Genomic DNA, 19,364 nt, shown 5'->3' with positions numbered 1-19,364 from the left:
GTTCAACATAATATAAACTGAGACAATAAAAATATACTGGTTTTAAACCCTCCTTCCCTCACCACTCAGAAATAATATAATAACATTGGCGAGGAAGAAAGATGTTAATTAGCTAAATATTCCACTTGTGTAGAATTTCAGTTTGTTCAAAATGTTATAATCCTGAAAGGTGACAACATAGTGTAAAGAATACTGAACTAGAAATCCAAACATTTGTATTCTAGTCTTGACTCGGTCAATTACTAGCTATGAGACCTTGAATACACATTTAGTTTCTCTGAGGAACAATTTCCTTACCTTTTATTGGTTTATCTTTCTGTCATAACAGTGTAGATGTTTCCCGGTTTTATGTCCATCGGATATGTATGAGAATATAAGGTTTGGTTAGAAACATCTGAGTTCAAATCCCAGCTCTATTCTGTGCTGTCTGTAAAACCACAGACAAAGCAAACGTTTAGGTTCTGAGCCTTCATTTTTGCATCTGTGAAATAGAGATAATCTTCACAACCCTCTGACTTCGGTAATGATTAAGGAAAGATATATGTCTCACACATAAGTGCTAAAAAAAAAAATCTCCACCCACAATGTTACCTTGTCTCTTGCCTGTCTCCTGTTATTACAGTTTGGATGTTATCAGTCCTCTGTGGATCATTTTCATAACTACAGCTGTAATTCTGACTGCTTTTGTTAGTTGTGGAGTTTCCAGCTTTCTGCTTTAGACATCTCCAACTAGATATTATACTAGCATTTTAATTTGAATAAGTCCAAAATCAGACCATTATTACATGTCAGTACTGCAGTATTCAACAGCTTTCTGCCTCCATTCTCTCTGTGCCACTCCATCTTCCTTATAGTCACTTATATTAGTCTTTTTGAAAGTTTAAAGTTCACTTATATCAAGAGTATGTGAAATAAGAAAAACAGTCACTACTTCAAAACAAACCCCTTTGCAAGCTCCAGTTCATCTTTCTAGGCTTATGCTCTGGCTAAAGTGTCTATGAATGCATCCTGCATGTTCTATTAGTCTTTAGCACCTAGCAAGTGCCTTCACACAGTGGATTCTTTTTTTATTTTTTCCATACAGTAGATTCTTAACATAGGTTTCATAGAGGGTTATTTAAATATCTCAGAGACATCTGTGTACATTCAGCAGCAGTTATTAGAAGATTGATTTTAATGTTTTCCATTTTTATACATGTTTATGTCCTCATTTTTCTGAGTACAAAAGTAATGTTCTGATAGTTTTTAAAAATGCTCAAGTAGTACAGATACAAATACTACAAAAATGGGAATTCCCCAAAATCCCAGAATACATCCCATCCCCTAACCACTGTTAATGGTTTAAATTAAAATATATTCTTAAAAAGAATGTTTTTCATGCCTAGACTGTCATTTGCATAAAAATGTGTTTTAAGCTAAAATAAGGGCTTGAACTGTACATACATTGGTATTATTTTCAGTTAGCTATATATGTTATGTATCTTTTCATGAATTTTTGTTTTTAATTAAAGTTGAGGCAGATTGTGGAAGGATTAAAATATATGGAGTACTCATAGTAAAATTGGTTCAGATTTTAATTCAGTGAGTCTTTCTCTCCTCCCCTGGATGATTATCCCCTTTACAACATGCCTGTGGCCAAACTCAATTTTTGAGGGGTAGGTACTGTTTCCATCTTGTTAACCACTACCTTTTGTTTGCCTAGCATAGTGTCTGATGCAATGTTACAAAATAAATATTATTATAAATATTATTTGTTGCACCATCATTAAGGACTAAATACTGTAGAAAGATGGTGTGACTTGGATTCAAACCCAGTCAGTGTGACTATTTCCTTTCTTCACATCTCTATTGACTATACAACATGATTTTTAGTGTATAGTAATCTTTTGTGTATTGAGCATCATTTATTATATAAGTCTTGTTAAACTTTAATAATATTGTTGGACATTTTAATTGTTATGTAAAATGTCCATGTATCAGCCTGAGTTTGACTTCAGCTGTATAACCTTAGGCAAATTACTTATTTTTTCGTACATCACTTTCCTCATTAAGTAAAATTGTAATATTAGTACCTCAGTGTCATATAAGGATTAAATAAGAGTATATTTACCTATTTGATTTTTATTAGATAGGTGTCAGTAAATGTTATCATTACTAGCAGTTTTTCACTACTGAAGAATTGTTGTACAGACAAGATGGTACACATTTCTTGCTTATAGAGGACACTCTGGCTGTCCAGGAAAGTTTATGTACCATTAGATTATGAGAGCACCTTTTATTCCAAATCCATCCCAATTTGAATATTATTACTATAACTTTTACCAATAAGTTTTCATTTGCATTTCTTTTGTTTGTATCAAGAAACCATAAATTTTAAAGTGAAATTAAATGAACAAAGAACCAGGGCCTTTAAAAATCTTGTCAAGTGCTTAGATGTCTACATCATATTCATTATAATGGGTTGAAATGAGAATTTACCATAGTATCTTCTATTAATTTAGAATTATTTTAATTAAACTAAGCCATTCTAAAATAAATTGTTTAGTTTTTTTATGTTTGATTTAGTTCTTAGTATTACAAAGTTTAGGGTTTTTTTTCTCACTTTTTACTGCCAATATTTATTTCAGCTACCTTATCGATTACAATCAAGTAATTGTAGGTGGGTATGCCTACGATGATTTTTTTTTAAGATTTTATTTATTTATTCATAGAGACACAGAGAGAGAGAGAGAGGCAGAGACACAGGCAGAGGGAGAAGCAGACTCCATGCAGAGAGCCTGATGTGGGACTTGATCCAGGGTCTCCAGGATCACGCCCTGGGCTGCAGGCGGCGCTAAACCGCTGTGCCACCGGGGCTGCCCTGCCTACGATGATTATACATATTTGTAACACTATGGTGAATTATATACTGGAACTTCAAATAATTTATATCTTTCCAAAATAGGGATTTATTATACTATTGAAAAGACCTCCTTTTCCCAATTCACCTTTGTTTCTCCTGTTTTCCCGGATGTGTATTTTTTTAGTTAGCAGTGTTACTGCTAATTTTCTGGATCTCTGTTACACTCCAGGTAGTATGTCAGGTGATTTATATGCATTATTTTGTTGCATTCTCATCACCACTTAGGTGGGCTTCTGTGTTCCCGCTCCCTCTTCCATTTCTTTCAGTTGGCAACTTTGAAACTGCTTTGCCTTGGTGACCCACAATTAGACATTTTACCTGGAATAACAAAGCAGTATGCAATGTAAACTTACATTTCTATTCCTTCCGTCTCTCTCAGTGTTGATCTCAACCCATTGATTTTATTTTACAATCCACTAATTGATCACCATTTATAAATTTTAACTAAAGTACTGCCTTAAGTGACAGTTCTAAAGCATTCATTATAATCTCCTTTCCCATTTGGTTACCATTTCCTTCTGAACACATTGTTCTCCCCGAGATTATGATTTTCAGCTTCAGTTTCAGCAGTTTCATGAAAGATAGTATACTCTTATTTTATTTTATTATTTTTTAAAAGATTTTATTTATTTATTCATGAGAGACACAGAGAAAGAGAGAGAGGCAGAGACACAGGCAGAGGGAGAAACAGGCTCCATTCACGAAGCCCGATGTGGGACACGATCCCAGGTCTCCGGGATCACGCCCTGACCCAAAGGCAGACGCTCAACCGCTGAGCATCCCAGGTGTCCCTATTTTATTTTATTTTATTTTATTTTATTTTATTTTATTTTATTTTATTTTATTTTATTTTAATTTTATTTTATTTTATTTATTTTATTTTATTTTTTTATTTTTATTTTATTTTATTTATCTTTGATACTATCCTTTTATAGAGCCAGGTAGACCCAACATTGCCCAATCCAGAGCCAGAAATGTCATGTCTAATTAGTTAGAGTTCTGCATATTCCTTTTTAGAATTCTAGGAATGTTCTTTCTTGGTGGACTCTGATCACTTTCCAACATAGGCAGCAGCATTTCCACAAATTACTCATATTCATCAACATCTGTGACTTTAGCTAAAATTGTAAGTCCATTTCTACCAAAGTCTTCTCCTGTTCTTCAAAAGCTTGGCTTCCAATGAAATCTGCATAGTTCAGCAGTGAGGTGTAAATATATTTGTCAGTAGTCACCTACTCAGTCTGTACATTCAAGTACTTTAAACCAAAAAAGCATTGTTGCTTTCCTTTCTTTCCCCACTTCCAGTTTTCAGTTGACATCACAGTAATAACATACCTTGTTATAAAGCACAACAATCTTATGCTTAAGTTTATTAATCTCCTAATCTATATGTGGTAACTAATTAAATCATTTTTTGGGCTACAAACTCTAGCCTGGGCTGGATCTGCTTTACATGTTACCTGGGATTTAGGAAAACAGAGTAAAGTTAGTTAGCCCACAGTGGAACCCTCTTGCAGATTGTTCTCTATTGGTTCCTGTCCTCTGAATTAAATAACATGGTCACTTGTTAATCTGTTTGAGTAGAGCAATTTACATTTACAGTAGTCATACAAAAATAACAAGATGTTTTGTGCTGTTCTGTACATAATTTGCATGCAATTATTTTTTCCCATTAATTACTAAGCATAAACTGGAACTTTTTTATTAGCCTAAATTTAGAAAAAATCTGTCACGTTTTGGTGACTTCTGTCACATTTTAAATTCTTTTCTTTTAAGTGCTTGATAGAATCGCTAAATTTGCATTGCTTCCTTAAATTTCTTCAGTGTTAACCAAATTAATAACTTCAAAGAGTGAAGTCCCCAGTATAACAAGGCAAATGTAAGGTAGTCAGTATTATATTTTTCTTATACTATTTCCTGTACTATTTCCTTTCAGCGGGCTCCTACTAGCAAACTTTATGTCATTATTCATTAGAGTAAAGCAGAGTTGTATCCTTGGCTGGCTACTAGAAAAGAATGTACAAAAAAAAAAAAAAAAAAGAATGTACATATGAAGAACATAAGTGTATGAAAAAAAAAAAAGAAATGATTACCAAAAAGACAAGGTAGTTGTTAACTGTAGAAGGAACTAAGGTGCTAACTTTTTAGATGGTGGTTCTATAGATGTTTACTTTATAATTCTGTTAAGCCATGCGTACATGTTTTATGAGCTTGAGGAAAAAGAAAATATATTTCTTTAAGATTTTGTTTATTTGTTCATGAGACACAGAGAGGCAGAGACCTAGGAAGAGGAAGAAGTGAGCCCAATGTGGGACTCGATCTCCAGACCCAGGATCACGCCCTGAGCTTAAGACAGATGCTCAACCGCTGAGCCACCCAGGTGTCCCAAGAAAATTCTTAATTTTAGCTACCTGTATAATTCTACTTTTATTTTTTTTTAAGATTTATTTATTTATTTGAGAAAGAGAATGTGTGAGGGGAGGGGCAGAGGGAGAGAACCTTTCAAGCAGATTCATGAGATCATGACCTAAGCCAAAACCAAAAGTCAGATGCATAACCTACTGAGCCACCTAGGCACCCCTATATACTTCTATAAAAAAAAAAAAAAAAAACTTATTTGCAAAATTATTGTGAGTAAGGGGAATTATTAGTGTTGTATCATTTCACTATTTTAAAGTTTACAACTCAGAAAACTTAGAGGTTCTCTTAACAGTGACTGATAAGCAGATACAACCTCAGAAAAATGTTTAAACTGGAAATTATAATTCCGTTTTCTGTTGTAGCACTGTGTTTTAGTTGACATGCAGTAGACTTCTATTTACTAATGAGTTTATAAAGTTATTTAATAAAGGCATATCTTAGATTAGTGTATACCTTATTAAAATGTATACTCCAAAAAAGGTTCTTCAGTAAGTACACTGCTTAAGGAAAAATAAAGGTTCCAAAAACCACATGTTAAAATTAAGATGAGAAAAATTGGGGGACATTGAACAGAATGGAAAACATGTTCAGGAATTTTACAGATTGTCTGTACACACAGACAAACAGAATTACATCATAATAAAACTGACTAAGTCAACTAGGTTATATAGGAACATCAAAATGTTAACACATTTCTCTGTCCTTTATGTGGTTGTATATTAATTATGTGATTGGTTGATACAAAGAACATGGAGTGGTAATTGGGAAGACAAGGTAAGCACATGAACATTAATTATATAAGAATGAAACAAGAAATTTCAAAAAATGGCACAAAGGAATATATAATTATTTACAAAAGAATGTTGAACTATAAGTGAAGGTTAGATTAAGATAGGCTTTTAGCTGAATTTGAAGTTTCATGAAGTGTAGTAAGAACTTGCACTAAATCTTGAAGAATTATAGGATTAGGGCTAAAGTATAGATGGGCTACCCAGGTAGGGGGATATATAAGTAAATAAATACGAATGTGAAAATGCAAGGTGGATTCAAGATAATCTGATCAGCGTGGTTAAAGAGGATGGTTTATGTAGGACAGTAGTAAAAGACATAGCTAGCAAGGTAAGTTGAAGCCTTTAATGGTTTATGATGTGGAGAATCATAGTGCTTGTCAAAATTGAGTATCTCAGTTTAGTAATATAGACTACTGGTTACACAGGCTTCTTAAGCCAGGTTGCTTTTGTTCTGATCTTTCCCTACATGTTACTTTAAGCTCCCTGTTAATTAATTTCCTCACCAGTAAAATCCAGAAAATAATAGCACATACCTTATAATGTTGTGAGAACTAAATGAGTCAATATATGCAAAGCACTTTGCAGGATCTAATGTATAATAACATATATATGAATGGTAGCTATTGTTACATAGGTTGACAAACAAGAAAAGCAGAATATCTTATTTTTTATAGGCATTTCCCTAATAGTGTTATATTTGATATATTTTTACAAATAATTGTCTGGTTTTTTTTATTGCAGTGTTTGGGAAATGGAAAGTAATGACAGCTGGCACCTGAACTAAGTACTTTTATAGGCAACACCATTCCAGAACTTCAGGATGAATGGGGATATGCCCCATGTCCCCATCACTACTCTTGCGGGGATTGCTAGTCTCACAGACCGTAAGTTTGGTTAATTTATCTAATTTATTTTCTATTCTGTGTTAACAATGATTTTAAGAGAGACTATAGAAAAAAATTATTTGTAGTTGTCATAAATAACAAATTATTTAAAATGCTAGATTTTGAATGACAACATTATTTCCTTTGGTTTATTGTCATGCATGTAAAGTAACAAAATTAATATAGTCAGTGAATATAGGATCATTTCTGTTTGATCCTAGAATCATTAGAAAATGATGGCATTTACTTGTTTAAAGGTCTTAAACAATAAAAGGACTAATGCAGTAGTCAAGACCAAAGATGAGACAAAACATTAAAGAAAAAATTAAAACTGAAGAAGCATGGATTTGCATATAGGGACAAATATAGACTTTTTAAAAAGCATTTCTAGAAATGGTAACTGAAACTGTCCTTTAAAGAAGGGTTGATAGCTTAACTTAATCTAATTTCTTAGCAGTGTTCATTTTGGATGTCATCTTCAGTAATCTGTTGGGAGTTTGTCATAGATATCAGCAGCCCCTTTTACTCTGGTCATTTAAGTTCAAAGACCTTTGTCATCCTTTTGAGATTTCTTAGTATAACACAGTTTTTTAGGGACTTTATGGTAGCCAACTCTAACTTGAATCCTTAGTCCCTGGGTAATGATACAAAAAAACAGCCCATAGTGTTAATCCAGTGTCATCCTATCTGACGAAATAAAGGGAAAAAGGGATAGGAGAGAGAAGAGTAGAAGATGAGGATATCACATTATGCAAGCTTTGGGGCTTTATAGTAAAGGAGCTATGAGAAAATAATTTTAAGATGTGTTTTTATCTGTGTTTAGTAGTCCTTGATATTATTTTCCTGTTGTTAATTTCCAACTGGTTTTAATGGAAGTAAAATAGTTAATAGCTGATAGCTTTGGGGTTAGGAAACTAACATGGCTAGTTTGTAAAATCTGAGATAAGAAAGTAGCTAGTGGAGTTAGGATAACACAGGTAAGAAAACTTCTGAAACTGTTTTCATTGTCATTTTGTTTTGGTAAAGCATAAACTCATATAGGAGTGCCAAATCAGATATACTATCAGGGATTTATTTTTGGTTATCCTCCCTGTTAGCTCAGTTGTACCTTATATTTTAAAAGTTTGCCCAATAAACCCTTTATTAAGTAATAATTTGTTTTCTATATTTTTATTGATAAAAACCCTGTTATTAGCCACTGGGGCTGAGCAGCATGTTACACTGTATAGGTGATAAGAAATTAAGCCAAAAACAAAGATACTTTAATTAACTTTCTTATCTTTTACTTTAGACAAATGAATAGATTTCCATTATGTGAAGAGACAGTAAATAGCTGAATTTAAACTACTATATAAACATTTATGTCCTTTTGTTTGCTGTTAGAGTAGAATGAAGAGAGGAGAGAATGATTTAGGAATTTATAACTGAAAGCATAACTCCTTAGATATTTGGCTTCCTCCAGAATCCCTATTCTATAAATGTCCTGCTAAAGTGATCTATTTATTTTTTATATATACTTAAGCTTTTAAAAAACACAATACTTGTCTATCTGGTGAAAAGTTTGGTATAATTACTTGGTTTATTTATATGGGACTAGTGATTCCAATAAATCTCAGAAGCAAAAATAAATGAGATTAATGAATGTATTCTCAATTCTTAAAAGTTACTTTTTAAGCCTACCTTTTTGGCTACTCATTTATTAAATGAATAAAGATTTAAGATATGGAAAGTCATGCCTATAAAGGAATTGAGTTTTATTCTTAGAGAGGAATAAACTCTTGTTACTGCCCAAGTGATGTTTCAGGGTTTTATAGAGTTGATTGGGGCTTTTGGGGGAGAGGTAGAATGCATTTTAATAATTTGTCACTTTAATATTTGTAACTTTTTTTAATCCCAAAATATTTGTAAGCAAATATTTTATAAGCAAATATTGTGAAAAGACTTCTTACAGTCACTCAAGTTCTAATAATCTGATTTTATTCCAAATAGTCCTGAACCAGCTGCCTCTTCCATCCCCTTTACCTGCTACAACTACAAAGAGCCTTCTCTTTAATGCACGAATAGCAGAAGAGGTGAACTGCCTTTTGGCCTGTAGGGATGATAATTTGGTTTCACAGCTTGTCCATAGCCTCAACCAGGTATCAACAGATCACATGTAAGTATAATTTAAAAGTAAAAAATTTTGGTCTAAGAGAGTCAATATTCCTGGTTTTATTCTTTATTTCAGAAATTTTACATACATAATTTAGTTTTAAAATATATGAATATTCAAGTGAGCCTTACAATGAGATTTATTGTTATTTTGAGACGATAGTTCTGACCCATGTAGCTATATGAAGATCTTTTCAACTCTTTTTGAATAATTTTGGGATTCATCAAGGTGGATCTGGGGCAGGGAGGTCTAAAGTTGCTCAAGAAGCTGTCACCCTCTTGGTATTGCTAGAGTGGTTATAATTCCCACACACTAGGGACTATACTACTAGCTTTATTTGGAATAGGCTCACATGCTTTCCAAAGGAAGTTAACCAAAACTCCAGGACTGACTCTATGGATGGCTACTGCAAAATTGAGAGTAATTTTCCTTAGGATTTATCATACCATCTGAACATAAGTGTTTATTTTCACACAGTAGATTTTTTAAAATAACAGAAACATAAGTTATATATCTTGTTTATAAAATCTTTGCATATGAATATACTTTAAAAAATTTTTACTGCAAAACTAGTATATACTTACAGTATCTTAACATGGAAATGTATAAAAAGTTCAATTTCTCGGAGTGCCTGGCTCAGTTATAGAGCTTGTGACTCTTGATCTCGGGGTTGTAAGTTTGAGCCCCACATTGGGTACAGAGATTACTTAAAAATAAAATCTTAAAAAAAAAAAAGCTAAATCTCTCACTCTTATCCCTTCACATCTCATTTATACAGTGGTACTCATGTATTCTTCCTTTTTTAATTTTTGCTTTTTTTTTTTTTAAGTTTTATTTACTTATTTGAAAGAGAGAATGCATATGTGAGCAGGGGTTTGTGGAGGCAGAGGGAGAGGTAGAGAGAATCTTCAAGCAGACTGCCCACTGAGCATGGAGTTGAACACAGGGCCCAGTCCCAGAACCCTGAGATGACCTGAGCTGAATCAAGAGCTTAACCAACAGAGCCACCCAGGCATCCCTAATTTTTGTTTTTAATTTAAAGATTCATTATTTAGAGGTATGAGAATAAAGCATATTATAATGGAGAAGTGATGACTCTTCCAGTAATATATTTAATGTGAATTGTTGATGGAGAAACTGAGAAATAATTGGTAAAAATTAAAAGGAAATCTAATACTAATATTGTCACTCCAGAAATTGAAGTGTCTAAATATTATATTACTATTTATATCTATACATACTTAATAATTATCACCAAATATTTAGAAAGATAAATAGCACATATACATTTATGATTTATTTTTTGGAGAACTGCTTTAAGATTGCCCTAGAGATATATTGAAATTTTATCATTGGACACCATCTTTATAAATCTTTCTTATTAGGTTTAATGAGCAGAACAGAGACATGTAGAATGTAAAGTTGAAAACACTATGTGTATTTCACTTTATCATTTATGTTCCATCGTTGAAAATTTAATTTGCTCCTTACTTTCAAGTTTATTGACAACTACAACTATGCTTAACCACTTGCTTGGGGTTTTTTGCTACCTGATGTCTTTATTTGAGAAAAAAATATTAGATGGAAAAATTACATAATCTCTGGGTCTTGTCTTAACCAGTGTGGCAGCATTATTTCATTCAGGGAACATTCTCAAAAAGGCAGACTCATATTCAAATGTAAGAGAGAAAATATATTCTAAACCCAAACATCAGCTTCTGTACATAATTATCATCTCTGATAATTATATCATCCATTATTTTGAATACTTTAGAGTAGATTCTGTTTTCTACTTTGAAACTAATGTGAACATTCTTTTCTTTTTTTTTTTTTTTTTTTTAAGATGTATTTGTTTGTTCATGAGTGACACAGAGAAAGAGACAGGCAGAGACATAGGCAGAAGGAGAAGCAGGCTCCTCGCAGGGAGCCTGATGTGGGACTCAATCCCAGATCCTGGGATCATGTCCTGAGCTGGAGGCAGATGCTCCACTGCTGAACCACCAGGTGTCCCTAATGAGAACATTCTTAAATAAACTCATAGTTCCATAAAATAATGTTTGGGCCTTTTTGTCCCCTCTCACTCTGTTTAAAATAAAATGAGGAAAAATGTTTTCCTTAGAAGAACTCTTCACTGTCATTTTGATAACTATATTCCAGGAATAGCATCTTCGAAAATCCATGAAATTGATAGACATCTTTTGTGATTATTATTATTATTATTATTATTATTATTTTTTTTTTTTTTTTTTTTGCTGTAAGTTCTTGATTTTCTACCTCAGTCTTTTCTGAATTTCACTGGTGAATTGCTATCTAACTAAAACATAGAATAGGGAATTCTCAATCACTATTTTAATTTTTGATACTTATTTTTTTAATTACAGAGAATTGAAAGATAACCTTGGCAGTGATGATCCAGAAGGTGACATACCAGTCTTGTTGCAGGCCGTCCTGGCAAGGAGTCCTAATGTTTTCAGGGAGAAAAGTATGCAGAACAGATATGTACAAAGTGGTGAGATTTTTCATTGAATTTTATATTATTATATTTTTTTGTGGCTCTCCTGTCAGAGCTTGCATGTAATTAAATTAAAGTGTCTCCTTTAATAAGGTAGCCTAGTCTCTGAATGCTGTGTTGATACCTTGAATCCAGCCAAGAGAAAGTAGGAAACTAAATGGGTGTTAATATTCTTGCAGTTTAATATGTAACTAAATTCCTTGGGAATTAGAAGTGTATTTTGTTAAATATTTCAGAATGTATTCGTTTATTCAGTCAAAGAGCTTTAGAAGTCTTTTTTATTTTAGGAAATCATGGAATTGATAAGAAAGGAATCTTTTCATTAATCAAATAATAAAAATACATAGAGCTTTTCAACATATAGTACTTGTAGTACTTGTATAAATAATTATACCAAGTATTAGTTTTAGTACTGATGATTACATTCAGTCATATAGTAACTGGTTTAACACTTCTGTTGCCATAGCAGCAGAAAAGTAGGCTTGTAAGTATTATTATTAAGGAAAAAATCTATAATAAATACCATAAAAAGCAGAAGAGTATGATATTCAACATAGATAAAATTTTTATGTAGTCAAGGAGTACCCATGAACATCTTTACTAAATCTGACAAGCCCAGGTACTTATTTGCCTCTCAAAATTAAAATAGTCAGAAGGGAAGAGGTTAGACAACTCAGAAGGTTCAACTTAGTTAACTGATGAATTGTATTCAAGAATATTGTCAGTTTTATTGACAATACCTCCATGAAGCCCTCCACTCCGCTCCTGGTTTTGTCTTATTTTTTTAAAATAGTATTTGTTAATTTTGTAAATGTCTCTGTGAGCTGTTTTTTTAAAGCAGTTGCATAGTTACTATCCATTCCCCAAATTGCATCTATAGAAATGCCTCTGCCCAAATTCCCCTTTCAGCAAATTGAAGGCAGATCTGCAGGACTACACTATCTGTGTACCAGAACCAACAAGCTAGATTGCTGTAGGAGGAGACAGATAGGAATAGTGAAAGTAAATTTAGAATTAAAATGCTCTGAAAGAATGTTGCAATGAAAGAAATTATGGAGAGATCATTGATTGGAAGAAAAATTTACAGGATAGGAACATTAAGTATAAGATAATGTGAATAGATATAAAATTGAATAAAAGAAGTCTTCCAAAGCTATTTAAACTACATTTTGTAACATATTAAAATATTTAATTTGGGTAGTAAATCACTCTAGTTAAAAACTGAGTTTTCATCTTTCAGTCACACATTTTGTATTTTATACTACATGCAGTTATATTTTAGTCAAAAATATTGATTTCTCCATATCATATTTTGTGAAAACATAAACTTAGCATTAAAAAATGAATTGATTTCATGCATATTATGATTTTTTTTCCTAAGCATTTCCCTCGTGATAGTCGGCTTTAAAATTTAAAAAAGTGATTCTTGTTTGCTAAATGTAAATGTAGTCACACATATGAAGCCAATTTAATAATATGCAAATCACTTTATTTTAGTTCTTTTGAACTTTGAAATAATCAGAAAGGACTTTTAGAAATTTCATTTCCCGCATTCTTTTTTTTTTTAATAAAGCCATTGCTGTCAAACTAGTAATTCCAGCTTGTCCCAAATATTTTTTTAGCTCTCATCTCATAGAGAATTGCTCTCCCTCAAAAAAAAAAAATAATAATAATAACCAAAATAATTATAGTAATTAAATCATTTATTTATTTTTTAGTAATTAAATTATTAAGCTATGGAACACACTTACTACCAAATTGGAGTGGGAACAGAAAGCTCAGAAGTTAGTTCAGACTTCATATAAAAGAAAACCCACTGCTAGTGGTAGATTCTGGGGTGATTTTGAGCCTTCATCTCATTCAGCTACTGTTTTAGGGCTAGAATCCCATTCTTCAGTATTCCTGGCAAATGGACATTTAACTTCTGTTTGAATGTTCTTGGTGAAAGGCACTCTTTTTTTTAAATTTTTTTTATTGGAGTTCAATTTGCCGACATATACCATAACAACCAGTGCTCATCCTGCCAAGTGCCCCCTCAGTGCCCATCACCCAGTCACCCCATCCCCCCGCCCACCTCTCCTTCCACTACCCCTTGTTCATTTCCCAGAGTTAGGTGTCTCTCATGTTTTATCACCCTCACTGATATTTTCACTCATTTTCTCTCCTTTCACCTTTATTCCTTTTCACTAATTTTTATATTCCCCAAATGAATGAGACCATATAATGTTTGTCCTTTTCCAATTGACTTATTTTACTCAGCATAATACCCTCCAGGTCCCTCCACGTCGAAGCAAATGGTGGGTATTTGTCATTTCTAATGGTTGAGTAATATTCCATTGTATACATAGACCACATGTTCTTTATCCATTCATCTTTGGATGGACACCAAGGCTCCTTCCACAGTTGGGCTATTGTGGACATTGCTGCTATAAATATCGGGGTGCAGGTGTCCCGGCGTTTCACTGCATCTGTATCTTTGGGGTGCAATTGCTGGGTCATAGGGCAGATCTATTTTTAACTCTTTGAGGAACCTCCACACAGTTTTCCAGAGTGGCTGTACCAGTTCACATTCCCACCAACAGTGCAAGAGGGTTCCCCTTTCTCCACATCCTCTCCAACATTTGTGGTTTCCTGTCTTGTTATTTTCCCCATTCTCATTGGTGTGAGGTGGTATCTCATTGTGGTTTTGATTTCTATTTCCCTGATGGCCAGTGATACGGAACATTTTCTCATGTGCTTGTTGGCCATGTCTGTGTCTTCGTCTGTGAGATTTCTGTTCATGTCTTTTACCCATTTCATGATTGGATTGTTTGTTTCTTTGCTGTTGAGTTTAATAAGTTCTTTATAGACCTTGGATACTAGCCCTTTATCTGATAGGTCATTTGCAAATATCTTCTCCCATTCTGTAGGTTGTCTTTTAGTTTTGTTGACTGTTTCTTTGGCAGTGAAAGGCACTTTTCATATCAGTTAGTAGGAAATGGAATTTGGGAATATAATGTGATACTTATAGCTCCCCAAAAGATTGGCTATCATAAGAAAGAATATCATATCATTGGTATCATAAGAAAGTTCGGGGTTAATCATAGATTTTATTTTTGATTTTAAAATGTCTAAATAACTGAATTTTTCCGCATCTCCTGTATAACAAAATGCCATTTGTGTAATAATTGAAGGGACAGTGTCTAGCTTGAAAAGAAATATGAGAATCTGAAACTATCCTCACACTTTCATTTTTTAATCAAATATTCATTTAATCCTTACTATGTGGCAAAGAATTATTGTGTAAGAAAGAATTGGAGCATTCTGTTTCACATCAAAACATCAATATGGAAATCACAGCAACTCATACTTTGGGCCCTTCAGTAAAATAGTATTTTAAAACTGAGATCTGAATCACAGTGAAACAAATGGTGTTGTGAAATGAAGCTTCTAAAGACTGGAGATGTCTGTAATAAAGTATTCCATGTAATGGAAAAACCACCCAAGGAGGAGGAAGGAAGGAGGAATTGTGTAGTATTTGGTCAGAGGTCACATAAAGTGATTTCTAAAGGTTCTTTTAGTTATAAGGCTAAATGACAGGACATTAAGTAAACAAGTACTTTTTTTTTTAAATCTCTATCTCTGGTCCTGGATTAGTTATATAGTAAAAGGTATAGTATACCATTGGTATAGTATACCAATGTTTTGGTAACATTGGTTGTACTTGATACTTAGCTTCTCTGTTTTGCTCTTCAAAATGAATATGTGGGTCAAAAAAAGGAAAGAACTTTTGAAATATTTATGATAGAGCCATTACTATAAATTATTTAAAGGATATTTTACTATTAAAAGAAAATAACATGTTTTCCACTTTTATGTTATGTAGGAATGATGATGTCTCAGTATAAACTTTCTCAGAATTCCATGCACAGTAGTCCTGCATCTTCCAATTATCAACAAACCACTATCTCACATAGCCCCTCCAGGTAATACATGCATCATTTTATGAAGTACTATTTTCTGTAATAAATATGCTTGTGGATGTACACTGTATTTATATCTTTAGGTAATGGTGAATTATATGTAATTGAAAAGTTGAAATGCTTAGCCTTAAATAGTAATTCACATGAACATTTGTCTTAAAATGTTAGATTCAATAATGTTCTAATATACTAATTGCATTAACTACCATCTTTGTGACTTAATTTTATACAGACAAAAGAATGTGTTAAAATAATGTGTTTGAGATAAATAAGAATATTTATAAAGGACAATTTAATTGATAAAGGAGCATGACTATATTATCTTAAATAAATAGATACTTATATGCAAGTAAAAAATGAATTGCTAGTTTTGTTTTTACAAATTATTTAATGTAACCCTTAGTTTATGAACCATAAATAATTTTTAAATTCTCTATTTTTCAAAATTTACTGTGCATATAGATTTTGTTTTATACAGATCAGAGCTTGGAGAATTTTATGACTGTGAAATCTCAAAGAGTAGCATATTTATTTCATTTCCTGATATTGTTTATTTGGATTTTGGGTTTTAGCCGGTTTGTGCCACCACAGACAAGCTCTGGGAACAGATTTATGCCACAACAAAATAGCCCAGTGCCTAGTCCATATGCCCCACAAAGCCCTGCAGGATACATGCCATATTCCCATCCTTCAAGTTACACAACACATCCCCAGATGCAGCAAGGTAAGAAAGTTGATTATTTATAGGGAATGCCTGTAATTTATTTTTTCTTTATATGATTTTTTAAAATACAGACTAAAAGACTATCCTGAAATTCATCATTTGGTAGGTAAAAGGATCCCTGTCATATGATTGAGTCATATTAGGTTATTATACAATGGAATATATTATAGTTATGAAATTAGGAATTTCTTTTCTTAATTGGGCTTTCTTCTTACATAGCACTAAGCCAAAAAAGAATTATGTTTTAATTGCTAACGTATAAATAGTGTGAAAATTTTACTATGAAGTAAATACAGTGCTGGTAGAAAAAATAATCTCAGATGCAAAAATTTCTGGAATTAGATTACTAGTTTTCAATTGAAATTAGTTGATAATATGTCTTTTTAAGGTTATATTGCTTTGGGACTATGTCATGGTTTCTAAATAAGTTTTTATTACTAGTATAAATAAAGTATATACCTAAAAGTTAAAAAAAAAGGGGGGGGGTAGGGGAGGGGAGCACCTGGGTGGCTCAGTGATTGAGCATCTCCCATCGGCTCAGGTCATGATTCTGGGGTCCTGGGATTGAGTCCCGCTTTAGGCTCCCTGCAGGAGCCTGCTTCTCCCTCTGCCTATAAATAAAATCTTTAAAAAGAAGAAAAAGCATATCCTTTTTTTGAGAAATTTTAAAAAGTACAAAAGGAAATATAACAAATATCTATCTGTGTTTTGTCCCCTGTAATTTTTTTTTTTAAATTAGCATTTTCTTTTCTTTTTTTTTTTTTAAGATTTTATTTATTTATTCATGATAGTCACACAGAGAGAGACAGAGAGGCAGAGACACAGGCAGAGGGAGAAGCAGGCTCCATGCTGGGAGCCCGACGTGGGATTCGATCCCGGGTCTCCAGGATCGCGCCCCGGGCCAAAGGCAGGCGCCAAACCGCTGCGCCACCCAGGGATCCCTGTCCCCTGTAATTAACAGCAATTTTTAACATTTGCAATCAATTATAAGTTCCTGTATATATTCTTCTTTTCTATTATGCATGGAGTCAAACATCCTTTATAAACTTTGTAACTTACAAACCTTTAATTTAGGCATTGATCAAAACAGCAAACTTCTAGATAATGAAATACTAGGTTAAGACTATTTTATACACTAATTTAAGGGAAAACTAGGAGGCAGATCACACATTTGGAATAGATAGTTCCAAAATTACAGAATTTAGCTTGAATGCTGAACATGAGTATGCATATATTTTGTAGCTTCTTGATACTTGTGAAATATTAGTATACTCTGGCACACAAAAGTATGAGGAACATTTTAACTGTAGTGAAAGGAAAATGTTATAAGAAGGACCCATTTGTTCTTTACAGAAATATCCACATACACATTCATATATGTAGGAAAGAACATAAACTTTTGCTTTTATTACTCTTGTTTTTTAAACAAGATAAACCCGGCTTTTTCAAAAGAAAAGTTGAAATCACAAAATCAAAAGAGAAATATTAGTTTGAGCATCTGCCTTTTCAGTAATGACTCATTTCTTGGAAATTTCTCAGGTATTTGAGAAACTAAAAATGTTACTCAGGGATTAGCCCCACCTAGATATTAAGGTTATCATAAATAAGAAAATGTAGTGTGGTAAGGAACAAATGGATAGTAAGTGGGACAGAAAAGAATCCAGAAATAAGGTAAATATATATGGAAATTTAGAGTATGTGGAAGATAACATTTAAAACATTTTTTTCAACCTTATGTTATAAAAATTTTAGCTGTGCAGAAAAGTTGAAAGATGAGCACAGTGAACTCTTTCATCAACAGGCATCATAAGTCTTTGCCGTTAAATAATCTGCTAAGAAGAAGAAAATTATATAAACACCAAATGTAATAATTCACCTCTAAGAAAATTAAGAATAGTTCTGTACTATCATTTAATATGCAGTCTGTATTCAGTTTTCACCATTGTCCCAAATATATCTTTCATGTTTTTTTTTTCTCTTCAGAACATGATCTAATTAGAGATGGAAATCAAAATTAAATAAAATTCTGTATCAACCGCTTAGTAAATATTTTTTAGTTATGTGATACCCAGCATCAACAAATGTGCAGGGAAATTTGAATTTCCTTCGTTTCTTTATAGGGATATAAATTGGTACAATCTTTTTAGAGAGCATTTTGACAATACCTGTCATAATTCAAAATGTATATGCAGCTTTAGTAGTTCAAATTCTCTCTTAAAGAGATGGAAGGGAATAAAACTCAATTTTATCTGTAAGTTCTACCAAGTATTCCAGACAAAAGAAAAATGTCAACATTTTCCCAGTTCATTCTATAGAGTTAGATAATAATCTGAATACCAAAATCAGGTGTAATGAGGAAAAGTATGAGAAAGGAAAATTATAGACCTGTCAACATCCATGAAAATAGAAACAAAATCTCTAAATAAATCCCTACCAAACCATATTAGCAGTACTGATTGACAGCAGCCTGTATTATAAAACTGTATGTATTATCAGGAATACATGGATTAATATTAGATAATTAACACAAATTAAGAGGTTAAGAATCCTGTGTGCCTTTTAATAGGTGCCAAAAGAGCATTCAAAAAATTCAGCCTTTATTTATGATTTAAAAGCTTTTGGGATACCCGGGTGGCTCAGTGGTTAAACATCTGCCTTCAGCTCAGGGCATGATCTTGGGGTCCTGGGATTGAGTTCCACATCAATCCCCCTACACCTCTGCCTATGTCTCTGCCTCTCTCTGTGTATCTCTTATGAATAAATAAGTAAAAATCTTTATTTAAAAAAAAAAGCTTTTTACTGAATAGGAATAGAGTGGTATAATCCTTTTGTGATAAAGGCTATCTGTCTGGGGTAAAAAGTTAGAAACATTCCTCTTGAAGTCAAGGATAGGACGTGAGAGTCTGTAATCATCACTTAGTGTGGTAGTAGCTGTCTTAATTAATATAAGAAGATAAGCATAAAAAATAAATAATTATTGGTAAGGAAGGAATGAAAATGTCAGTTTTCAGGTGAT

The 19,364-nt window shown here is 32.7% G+C and overlaps 1 protein-coding gene across 5 annotated transcripts in view; it reads left to right on the top strand.

Moving 5' to 3' along the window:
- Positions 1-19,364, top strand: part of NIPBL (NIPBL cohesin loading factor) — a 197,438-nt gene that overhangs the window by 76,431 nt on the left and 101,643 nt on the right. For all 5 annotated transcript variants that reach the window (XM_072824875.1, XM_072824877.1, XM_072824873.1 and 2 more), the window contains 5 exons: positions 6,856-6,998; positions 8,988-9,153; positions 11,532-11,659; positions 15,528-15,627; positions 16,197-16,348. In XM_072824875.1, the coding sequence (XP_072680976.1) occupies positions 6,935-6,998; positions 8,988-9,153; positions 11,532-11,659; positions 15,528-15,627; positions 16,197-16,348 (610 nt within the window). In that variant the 5' untranslated portion in view covers positions 6,856-6,934. The remainder of the gene's footprint in view (positions 1-6,855; positions 6,999-8,987; positions 9,154-11,531; positions 11,660-15,527; positions 15,628-16,196; positions 16,349-19,364) is intronic.

Source organism: Canis lupus, chromosome 4, assembly GCF_048164855.1.
Source record: "Canis lupus baileyi chromosome 4, mCanLup2.hap1, whole genome shotgun sequence".
In the NCBI taxonomy this organism is placed as follows: domain Eukaryota; kingdom Metazoa; phylum Chordata; class Mammalia; order Carnivora; family Canidae; genus Canis; species Canis lupus.
The sequence above is the reverse complement of the archived record's forward strand: the minus strand, read 5'-3'. Positions and strand labels throughout refer to the sequence as shown.